The sequence below is a fragment of the Gadus chalcogrammus genome, chromosome 20, assembly GCF_026213295.1.
Source record: "Gadus chalcogrammus isolate NIFS_2021 chromosome 20, NIFS_Gcha_1.0, whole genome shotgun sequence".
NCBI lineage: Eukaryota > Metazoa > Chordata > Actinopteri > Gadiformes > Gadidae > Gadus > Gadus chalcogrammus.
In genome coordinates this window covers 6,388,955-6,400,840 of record NC_079431.1, presented here as the reverse complement: position 1 = coordinate 6,400,840, position 11,886 = coordinate 6,388,955, and the positions used below count along the sequence as shown (strand labels likewise).

The following is an 11,886-nucleotide window of genomic DNA, read 5'->3' as shown; positions in this document are numbered from 1 at the left end:
ATTTTGTCACAGACACAGAAAATGTCGGGGATGGTCAGTGGGTAATGACAGTTGATGGTTGGGTTCAAGTAGGCTAAGTGTTAATTGTATTTCAAGAGAATATTATCTCATTAAGATGAGGTCATTTTTTTCGATACACATGGCATAGTTAAAATATGTAAATGCCTTCCATTGTCTAAGGCCTTCCCTAAATTAATAGATACATAATATAACGGTCTAATAAAGTACATTTTATCTCACAAGTATAGATAGTAAGGCACACTATAATGCATTTCCTGCAGAAAATGCAGTGAGTGCTGTAGTGCAAAGTGAGGTTGAAAATATGTTTTAGTAACCAACTGAAAATAAACGAAGAAGGTGTGAATTTCAACTATTGATTCAGAAAAATTGTATGAATGATATTGAGAATCTGTTTGCACATATTTGAAGATCAAAGTATGTTGATTTGTTAAATGTTTGAACGATTGGTTAACGGTCAAAAATTGACCAAGTGAAGAAGTCTGAGGTAGTTGAAGTGTCAAAGAATGGGCGGACGTTTTCACCATTGTGATGGAAAAATTCATATGTTGTTACCTTTTTGTCGTATAGGCTTTGTTTTCCATTCTGTGTATTGTCTTGCCACCCTGCTTTTCCTCAGTGCCATCTTTGTGCTTGGTTCAGTCACCTCACCACTGGAGTGAGTGATGTCATCAAAATGATAACCCCTTTTCTATGGATGACCGGCCTGCCTTCCTCTGAATCAATCGTAATGTTAACCTTCGTACTTGGGTAAAACAGTCACAAGGGATAGGACATCCTCTTGATAGGACATCCTCTTCCTCGATTCCAAGCTAATATGAACATCTTAAAAGTAATTAAAAATGGTGGAAGGAGTAGGGTCCCAGATTTTGTAGAGAATGAGAAAGAAAGAAAGACAAACAATAGTTAAGCGCTGCATTCAGCACTCACCTAATTACATTTCCTCCTCTTCAATTAATATGATTTATTAACACATCAGCAATAGTCAAAGCATCCACTTCAATCAAATAAAACAATAGTGCCAGTCGTTGAACATTCAAGAATATAAAAACGGACAAAACAAAACATGATTATAACGAACAGTTTACCCATATGAAACATTTTTTCCATCAAGCTGAATGATAAAGTCAAAAAGTGAGGGAGTGAGTAAGTGAGCTGTGGAGAAGTTGTTCATAGTGCGGGGCCGTGCTCACACTCCGAAGATTACTCGGAGGTCAGCCAGGGAGAGCTTGGTGAAGGTGCTTCCTGTGCCCGAGAGAACCTTCTGGGCCAGCTCCTTCTTCTTCTCCTGTAGTGTGGCGATTTTGTCCTCCACCGTTCCCTCGCACACAAACCTTGGACACACCCAAGCACACGCACTGAACATTACAAATTGAATGTAGCCAACTTTAAAGTATACATTTATACAGTGTACTTTTCAACATGTAGCCTTGATACAGTGCATTTTTGTAAACCATCACGCATCGCTGAAACAGTGCATTTATAATGCGTCATGTAGTCTTGATATTGATATTTATTCAATTGCATGTAGCCCTGGTAGTGTATTTATTAAACGGCATGTAACCTAGACACGTGGCATATTTCTACAGCACACAGCAGAACAGGCAAGTGTCTTTACCTGTGGATGGTGACGTCCCTGCGCTGTCCAACCCTGTAGATTCTGTCGCAGGCTTGGTCCTCCAATGCCGGGTTCCTGAAAGCGATCCCATTGGTCAAAGGTTAAAGCATTTCCACATTGGATAAAGACCAATATGTGTTTTTTGTTTGCTGTGGGCGTGACTCACCAGTGCATGTCGATGAGGAAGAGGTGGTTTCCCCCAATCAGATTGAGGCCGACGCCCCCAGCACATAGAGACACCAGCATCACCTTGGACACAAACAAGTATACACACACACACACACATTACATAGTGATTAACATGGACACAAACAAGTACACACACACGCACATTACATAGTGTTTAACATGGACACAAACCAGAAAATTAAGTAGAAAAACCTGCTGAATCTGAGATTAACAATTGAGAGGTAGATTGGTGATTAGGGGTTCTGGCTGTTATAGTGCCGTTGAGTGTTACCTGGGGACCTATGGGGTTGGTGTTGAAGTCCTCCACCAGGTCCATGCGGTTCTTAGGAGGGACGGTGCCGTCGATGACGGCGTACTTCAGGCCCAGAGTCTTCAGGTGCACTGCCACAATTTTGAGCATGCTTGTCCACTGTGACACAATTACACTGTGCGCACACACACACACACACACACACACACACACACACACACACACACACACACACACACACACACACACACACACACACACACACACACACACACACACACACACACACACACACACACACACAATTACTCTTGCATTCACGCAACAAATCTTGAAGGATCAATGGCCATTCCTATAATAATTACATTGATCAATTAAGAAACTCTTAATCCCAGATTGGATATTTTGGGGGGAATCTCATGCAAAGCTTTCCTTTATTTATGTTATTAAAAAAATTAGTCTTAAAATAAATATTCTTGGAGTTTTAGGGAAATAAGGTGTTTTCCACGTGCCGTTATTCAGGCTAGAATCAGCATACCATCAACCTTTTCTTCAAAGTAAAGATATTTCAGTCACTAGTTTGTTTATCTTTCGTCCCGGTGCCTAACATTACAATTGCATTTTGTACTGGAGCATAGTGAAAAAAATAATAATATCAGAATCCAAATGGAGCTCTAAAATACGGTAATCAAGATTAATTATTTTTTATTACATTTTCCGACGAGTGAAAACACTCAAACACCTTTACTTTTGAGAAGCTGGAATGGTGAATTGTATCCACACTTCAACTACGGAGCAAATATATCTCACCTGCTTCAGTTAGATTGGCCAACTCAAATTCAAATGCGAACTCGGTCGAAATGAGCGCTGGCTTGATTTGAGAATATAGTTTACAGAAGACGGTGCTTCTTGTTTTTGGTCAAGAGTATTGCTTAGTCTCCGTTCTGGCGTGTTACGATGGATGGCGGGAGTCTCGTACCTTTTCTGATCTGGGTCACTCTTCCTGATGGCCTTCAGCTCAGAGACAAGGGCAGAGATCTAGACACAAAGACAGCTCCATCACGTTACATTGTTGTCCTGCTCTTGCTTAAAGAATCAAGCAGCCAGAATCAAGTAGCTAGTTTATTATACGTGCTGATGTAGCCTCCATTGGCAGAACTTTGAAGTAACCCAAGAAAATCAACATTGAAATGACTGTCCCCAGACTGATGCAATACATAGACTAATTATAGACTGGTGGTGATCACAATACTCCATACTTTAAACAGTAATTAGAGGAAACAGAGCAGATATCAGATTATGATCAACTGTATTTGAGCACCCTTTTTTTTGAAGTGACATTGACTTTATATAATATGCTTGTATTTCCCCCTTAGGTGCCCCTTCAATGAGATTTTTCTGAATTCACTGCAAGCTTTGGATCGGCCGAGTGGTGAGCAGAACACACCTTGGTGCTCTTGCTGGGGTCCTCAAACAGGCAGGAGGGGAAGCGGCTCCCGTTGAGGGACACTGTGTCCTCGGACCCGGGGCCTGAGGACGAAGGGGTCCCCGTTGAGAGAGACAGAGCGTTGAGCTGTTCTTCCAGGGAAAGAACCACCCCGTCACCTTCCAGCTCCGTGGCGTCCAGAGTCTGTAGGGCGATGGAGACCCGAGGCAGAAAAGTGATCAATATCATTCAGCCATAACTGACATGGTTTGTGTGTTTGTGTATCTACCTTTTTAAGCAGGGACAGGTGGCTGCAACACTGTCTGAGGCGTAGCAAAAGAGACAGAATGTGGATGGTGCTGGATCCCTGCTGGGGCTTCTGGGTAATGGGGGCTTTAGGGTCCGACTGCGATTCACCAAACTCCTGGGCCACTGAGTTCACAAACACAAATCTAGATTAAGCTATGAAAAGTGTTATGCTTAAAAGTATGACACCCGCATAGACGTGCAACTGAGCTAGCTAACTAACCAACATAACTTACCAACTGACCTTTCTTACTTCCTTTATCTAACAAATTAACTAATCAAACCTAACTAACTGACCTCAAGATCTAACAAACTGACTTAACATATTAACTGAACCAACAAATTAGCTGACCTATCGAACTAAATAACAAAAATAAATGAACAAACAAACCGACTAAGTTGTGGTTCATAATGTGGTCTGACTTACCTTTGTTGAAGGGGTTGGGGGCGTTGGCGTGCGCCTTGTCCATGGCTCTCCCCTCATGTCTCTGCAGGTAGTTCTGCAGAGTAGACCTGAGTCCCATGGAAACACGTCAGCGGGAGGAGGTGGTGGGAGGAGCTATGTTTGCCCGAATGAGAAGGTGCTTTGTTTACCTAGACTGGGCGAAGACCACATCGTAGACCGACTGCTCCTCCTTTGACAGGCTGAGGCGGTGCACCAGGCAGGTGCGTGAAGGAAGAGACACCTGAAACCAGTCGGGGTCAGACTTTACTCTTTACTGAGGAGCACTGGTACACCCAACATTAGTTAGCAGCACCCACCAAAAGTCCAGGCACACCATCGATTCAAGCTACACCAAAAAAGGAAAAGGAAAAGGGCTGCACATGCCACAGTTCTTCATTGGTAAAATAAAGTAGGAAAGCCATAGTCCTTTTGTCCAAATAACTAAAAGGCTTGGTTAACTATGATGTCGTTTTGGTAAAACTTCCAGACAGTTTTTGCAATTATCATACATTCGCCTCCTTTTTAATGCTCGAAGCATCCATTAATAATAAATCAATTTATAAACAAGTGTACCCGTGTTGTAGTCGAAAACAGGTGTGCTCCCCCTAGCTGTAAACGGGTGTGCTCCTCCTAGCTGTAAACGGGTGTGCTCCTCCTAGCTGTAAACGGGTGTGCTCCTCCTAGCTGTAAACGGGTGTGCTCCTCCTAGCTGTAAACGGGTGTGCTCCTCCTAGCTGTAAACGGGTGTGCTCCTCCTAGCTGTAAACTGGTGTGCTCCTCCTAGCTGTAAACGGGTGTGCTCCTCCTAGCTGTGAACGCGTGCGGGCTGTACCAGGGGTTTTCCAGAGGAGTCGGCCTGGTGCTTGGTGCGTCTCAGCAGGAGGCTCTGGGTCAGGATGTTGAGTCTCTCTCCTCCTCGCTTGGAGCCATTGTCCACCTGAAACTTCCACAGCTTGAACTCATCGAACGGAGCGCAACGCAGGAACCTGGGGTGGAGGGGGGAGAGGTTCAGTCATCATTTATTTTTTGTCTCATTTCATTTTAGTATGACATTAGATGATTAATTTGCACAAAATTCTGATTTATACAATTTATTTTTCATAATTACAGCAGTCATTTATATTCAATAGAGCTTACGTTTCACAGGTTAAAAAAGGCTGGAAGGCAAACAATATTAATAAAAGAAAATTATACATTGGATAGGTTAACCAGGGCAGTATAGAGAGGGCGTACTTGAGCAGAGAGTACATGTCCAGCAGGTTGTTCTGGATGGGCGTGCCCGTGACGGCCCAGCGCGCCCGTGCCCTCAGCCGGCACACGGCCATGGAGGTCTGCACCTTGGGGTTCTTGATGTTGTGGGCCTCGTCTAGGATTACCCGGTCCCATGCCACGCTGAGGAGGGGCGCCGACGCACACACCTGGGAGGGGGGGTTGGGGGGGATATTACTACATAAGAAAAAAAAAAAGAGCGCAGAAGACAGTACGATTCTGGGCCAGGGGGGGGGTCTTGCATGCCTACAGGTCAGCTGTGGACAGTAACTTTGTGATGAGAGTCAAACAGCCCTAGGCTATCCGGCACCGTCACTTATTAAACACAGATTCTCAGAGGGAATGCTCCATATTAATTACTAGACGGTCGATTGAGAGGTGATGAAATACAGGATATTATACATATAGACATGCATGAAAAGAATAATATTGTGTAAGAGTCAAATGCGAAAATTCATTGCATTCAAGCTACATCCGATGCACTGGTTGAGCCTAATCCACCCTACAGCCCTTCTCCCAAACCAGATGAGAAAACACCAGCACCGTGTACTCCGAATCCTTGGTGGGATGCCCAGGTCCGTCCTTAGCAACAGGAATCTCCTTGGAAACGAGACTGTAGGTGGTTACCACAACGTCATGACTAGCAAGTCTGAGAGAGAAAGACAGACGGACAGACATAGGCACAGAAGCATCGGTTAATATGAGCCCGATACATACAAACATAGAAACGTGAATTTGTCTGAGTCAGGGAGTGTATGCATTACAAGTGTACATATGTCTGAGCAGTGTTTCTCCTACATGCATCCAACGGTGGCGCAGCACCACTGCCCTATGCATTATAATAAAATACTTATAATCAGGTATTCACAGTGTATCTGTGAAGTCAGTCAGTAAGCATTATGGCGTTATCTCATGAAGGGCGAGTCTAAATGTAAAAGTTACACAACATGTGACCTATATATTGAAAGTAGACTACACACAGGTATTTGTGTATGAGGTGAGCTCGTGTGTGCTTGTGTGAATGTCTGTTTGTGCCTACAGCGCAGCGTTCTTCTGCCGGTTGGGTCCGTGGTAGAGGTAGACGCTAAGTCGATCCGTCTTCACGTGTCTTTCGATCTCCTTCTTCCAATGGTGCACCAGGGAGGCGGGGCATATGACCAGCGTTGCCTTGGAAACCACCAGGCTGGGGTCTAGAAGAGAGAGCACCCCATCTGAACCAATGGTACATCAACATAAAGATAAAAGAAACAACACTATATATACACGCTATATAGCATATAGCTACATAAGCAACGTTAGAGCTACAAAATATTTTTCTCTGAGTATTTAAGATCCTTCCGTGGTAACAGTAGGTCAGGGACAGTTCTGCGGACTAGGTGCTAGCGGACACTAGGGGGGACCAAAGAGCTTTGTATGAAATTAAATGATTCAAATGTGAAACTGAACAATTCTCATCACATTCAGATAGATAAATTCCTCACTCTGGTAAAACCCGAAAAATGAAGGAGCCATACAGTTAAAGGCTTCTTATTACCGTTCTTTGAGAACCAGTTCTCCACCTTCTTGTCCTCCTTTTCTTCCTCTTTGGGTTTCTTCTTGAGGGCCAGAATGAGAGCGATCATGGTCAACGTCTTCCCAAGACCCATGTCATCAGCTGGCCAAGGGAACACAACAGGGATAAAATACCATAACATGTATTCATACAGTGACTAATCGATCAACATACGTGAACACTTACGGAAAACACAATAGTACAGGTAATGCAAAGTCAGAAAACCAGTCTTGAACTAAAGAATTAGCAGTGGTTAGGGAGTATTTTGTAGTATTTTTAACAAATATGGGGATATTTTCTTTGAAAATAAGCGCCATTCAACTATAAGAATTAGAAAATTAAACAGACCATAGTCCATGTCAATTGAGGATGAATTCTACTTTGAATAAAATAAGTTCTGTTAATTAATGAATTATCATTGAGGGCTGAGGCAGTGGTAAACAATGGTGCTGATTACCCATAATTCCTCCGCAGGGCATCTGGTTCTCCCTCCAAAGCAGCCAAGCCAGAGCCTGCCTCTGGTGAGTCATGAGTGGCACCTGAACAGCCAATCACAAGCAGAGCTCGTCACCAATCAAAATTCAGAGACAGTGTAATCCATTCTGTTAAGTTACAAAACATCTCAATTCCAATAAGATCACCAGAGATGACGAGAAGAGTGTAGACATCCCTTGTGTCAAAAAAACTGATAACCTTAAAATAGTTTTCTGTTTTAAAAACAGTTTAAACAATCAAAGGGCCGATTGTGTTCTATGCTGTAGTGAGGTATGAGGAGAAGGAACAAGAGGTAGGGGACTGGACCTTGATGCCCCTGGGATCCGGGACCTCTTGTTCAGGTCCAGGGCAGGTCTCCAGGGACCGGTGGAGGTGGTCAATGGCCTCGTTGGTGGCATTCTTCACTGCGATTCCCCGGGTCTCAGTCATCCTGCCACCATAGAACGCTTGAGCCGTGGAGTTGGCTGGGGGACGAAAGGTGGGTTTAGTGCCTTGTCAAATGTTAATTAATAAAACCTGGCATGAAAAGAGAGAACAAAGAAACTCGATTTCATTATTTCTCCCCCAGTGAGACCAAGAAAGAGAGAAATGTATAAAGACGATGAAGAACGTTTATATATTGTGCGCTTTTGTTCATTTGTGGCTAGCTAGAATAGTCTACAACACCTTGCAGAATGGTGCTATTGTTGTAGAATCTTTGCTTTGGAGAAAAGCGATTAATGACTGTTGTAAAAAAATGATACTAACAGGAGGCTAAGGAGGTGGAAGGAGGATCCAAAGATGATTAGTAGGAGTCAAAGAGAAAAGGACAGAGCCGGTTCCTACCTCCAAACATCTGGCCGGATCCCTGACTCAGTCCCAGCTCCAGGCCCCCCCCTGTGGCCTGCTGCTGGTAGGGTCCGGGGCCCGGAAGAAGAATGGTTCCCCCCACACGACTAAACAGCTTGGGAGGGTGGTGACCCCCGCTGCTGGGCTTAACATCAGAACTAGCCTCTTCCTGGGGCTCTGTCATGAGGAATAGACACAAACCAGTTATCTCAGGTACATGTCATCACTGGTGGAAGTATCACAGAAATGACCTGTGATAGCCTCTAGCAATTCATGAGATGCTGTGCCAGGCTGACGCCTTGTTTTAGCTGGTTAATGTGGTCCACCTGCTGGTAAAATCCAGCAGGTGTTTTAGCTTGCAACACTGATGTGTGGTGACATGAGTGCTTTGGTAGAGGTGATTCTTTAAAGAGAAGCTGAGGTTGTATCTTGCAAACATAGGATTTGAACTAGTAAAGTTAATGTCCTAACTAGTAAACTACTGGCGTCCTGACTTGTAAAGTAGTTATCCCAACTAGCAAATAAGGTTTTTATTCGTGTTCATTAGTAGTCATTCATTTTAGTTATTTTTCAATGTGGGATTCATTATCATCATGGTGCTTACCCGGCTGGGAGGCGACGGTCAGACTCAGGGAATTCAGGGAATCCTCCAGCTCCTTCACCTGAGACTTCAGTCTTTCGCCCTTATCTGGCAGAGCAGAAAGGTTCACCACAGACAGGGTGGCCTGGTGGGCACATTCCACACACACACACACACACACACACACACACACACACACACACACACACACACACACACACACACACACACACACACACACACACACACACACACACACACACACACACACACACACACACACACACACACACACACACGTTCAGGCTCAGCACCGCATGTAGCACTAGAGAGTCAAGCATAATACCGTCCGCCGTACTTTATAATACAGCATTACCGACAGAGCTTTCCCAGAGGGACTTTAGACCACATAAGGTCTTAAATGACTATATCTCTGCACCATATGGCCAGGCAGCAGGCTGGGCCACATCTTGCTCCGTCAATCTGAGATGAACACAGGGGGAACTCACTGGTCATGTTATATCACACATACCTTCTTCTGTTGAAGCTGGTTGAGGAGCAGGTTCTGCAGCTCCCTTGGGTCATCCGGTTGTCCTTTGACCTGGGGAGCCGCTTTGAACCCTGGGAAGGCGTTGAGGGTCTTCTGAACGAGGGCCAGCGGCGGGCTGGTGGTCTGCTTGCCGGGCTTCACTGAGACGATCTGGACGTCATCGTCGTCATCATCATCCTCTGCCTCCTCTTCCTCACCTCGGGGTGAGTGACAGGATGTCAAGGGGTTGGTGGTCTCACTTCTGGCCGGTTGTGGGTCCTCTCGGGGGTCTTTAGGTGCAGGGTCCGGGGACCGGTTTGGTTTCTCACCTGTAGTGGGGAGGGCTGACCTAGGCGGGTCCGTAAGACGTGGCGAGGAGCTATCCACAGAGTTAACCTTTGACCCAGCAGCACTGATGAGACCAAGTGGTGGTTGGGGAAGGTCTCCAAGAGGATTCTGGGAGTTTGGTGATGGCGTTTCAACATTGTACGTCGAACCAGAACGTATTCTCTCTTTCTTTCCTTCTCCGTCGCCTCTCTTGTCCTTCGGCTCGACCTCGGTTGTCGTGGTTCTTGTTTTCTCGCCGTCGGCGCTGCACCCCTTCTCATCGGAACCTCTCTTCTTGATCTTCATCCCAGCAGGGAGAGCTTTACCCCGGTAGGACTCCACATTCTCTCCTCCATCCTCTTCGTCACTGCTACTCCCTCCTCGGCCCGTTCTCCCCCCTTCGTCCTGCTCCTCACGCCGTCCTCGCATTCCATCCGCCGCTCCGCTCTGGATCCTCCTCCATTCGGACTCCTGCCCGCTTTTTCCTGATGCCTTGAACGGGTTTCGAACCGGCGGCAAGACGGAGGGCTGCAGCTGACGGCTAACAAGGGGACTGCGCCGATCTCTCTCCCCCTGCCGAGATAACATAGATGCCCTGTTAGGAGCTCACACACTTAATACTTATCCAAACCTGAATTTGTGCCCTAAAAGGGCCCTTGCTTTTCCTGCCGATGTGACATTTATTTTCCATTTCAAAATCTACCCATAGATCAATCCTTTGTTAAGAAGATCCATCCATCATTCATCTGGATAGACACTCCCACGTGTGATTTCATTCTAGTGTACATTTTGTTCACACTTTCCACACAATTCATACTCTATTACACCGAGGAGGACCTACACAGACTTCCTACTCTATGTGAAGGGTGTGTGTGTCTTACTTCAGTCCAAGGAACATTTCCACACCATTTCAGACCCTCCTTCTTCCCTGACACACAGCGGTAGTACAACCTGCAACAAGCCACAATACAGTCACTACACTATCAACACACACACACACACACACACACACACACACACACACACACACACACACACACACACACACACACACACACACACACACACACACACACACACACACACACACACACACCTGTGGATGGCTTGCTTTGGGTTGTGGGAAATGGCCTGGAGCTCGACCATGGAGTCTGGGTGGTGGAGGCAGTGAGATGCTGGAATGCTGGAATGGAAGAGGACCAGTCACGGTTGGGATGAAATATTAATGAAGTACACTATATCCTATCTTGACAAGACTCACAGTCATTCATATTGAATTCCTTTTCTGGTAGGAATTCACTAGTTTATGAGGTCAGGATATGCATACACTTAGGCTTCTTTAAGGAATAGCAGGAGTTTCTGCACGACACATTTGACAGATTGTTTACATTTAATGAACTTGGAAGGGTAAAGGGGTAGGGGAAACTTTGAAAGCAAAGGGTAAAATAATCGAAACTTAATTCATATCACACAGACTTGGGCAAATCATTATTTTGAATTGATTTACCCAAAGTAAGTCAGAAAACAAAAAAAAAAACTTAAAACAATGCATGAATATGATCATTTCCGTTACCTTGCCACTTGGGTGAAATCACATCCCTGTTTGTCAATGCAGACATAAAAACTTTTGCCCTTATTCGGTCCCTCCTTCACGCCAGTTTTCAACATACACTCCCTATCTGTTAATGCAAAAGGAAACACATCTTAATAAGAAACAACTTTAAAAACAAAAAACAAACAAACATTATATGATTATGATAGGGATCGAACATGACATTTGATAGATCTCGTTAGAAACTGAAAGTCATGCAGCTACATTCACAAGACAGTACATCTGTGCATTGACGACTTCGTACTGTTTTCTTATGAGCTTGATTTATGTAATACTAATATCATTCCTTACCATGGGCCTTGCAATAAACCTTCTCCATACCTAACCAGTAACGTTGCTTTCGACGAATGCTAGCCTATGAAATTTGTAATTTTCGTTTTGCCCAATCATCGGCTTGGAATTACTACCGGAAGATTCCTATCAAAGTATTGTTTCCATCTTT

At 44.8% G+C, this 11,886-nt stretch overlaps 1 protein-coding gene across 1 annotated transcript; it reads right to left on the bottom strand.

Annotated features, from left to right (window-relative positions):
* Positions 1 to 466: 466 nt before the first annotated feature.
* Positions 467 to 11,827, bottom strand: ttf2 (transcription termination factor, RNA polymerase II). The gene is made up of 23 exons (XM_056580472.1): positions 11,736 to 11,827; positions 11,406 to 11,511; positions 10,929 to 11,015; positions 10,714 to 10,783; positions 9,509 to 10,405; positions 9,001 to 9,121; positions 8,394 to 8,573; positions 7,875 to 8,032; positions 7,531 to 7,612; positions 7,056 to 7,175; positions 6,561 to 6,711; positions 6,065 to 6,170; positions 5,486 to 5,670; positions 5,085 to 5,238; positions 4,402 to 4,493; positions 4,235 to 4,320; positions 3,791 to 3,933; positions 3,523 to 3,705; positions 3,055 to 3,113; positions 2,097 to 2,250; positions 1,803 to 1,885; positions 1,637 to 1,711; positions 467 to 1,352 (listed from the first exon to the last, which is right to left on the bottom strand). Exons 1-23 carry the CDS (start codon positions 11,761 to 11,763, stop codon positions 1,208 to 1,210), a joined length of 3,465 nt encoding a protein of 1,154 aa, XP_056436447.1. The 5' UTR covers positions 11,764 to 11,827; the 3' UTR covers positions 467 to 1,207.
* Between the last annotated feature and the right edge of the window lie 59 nt (positions 11,828 to 11,886).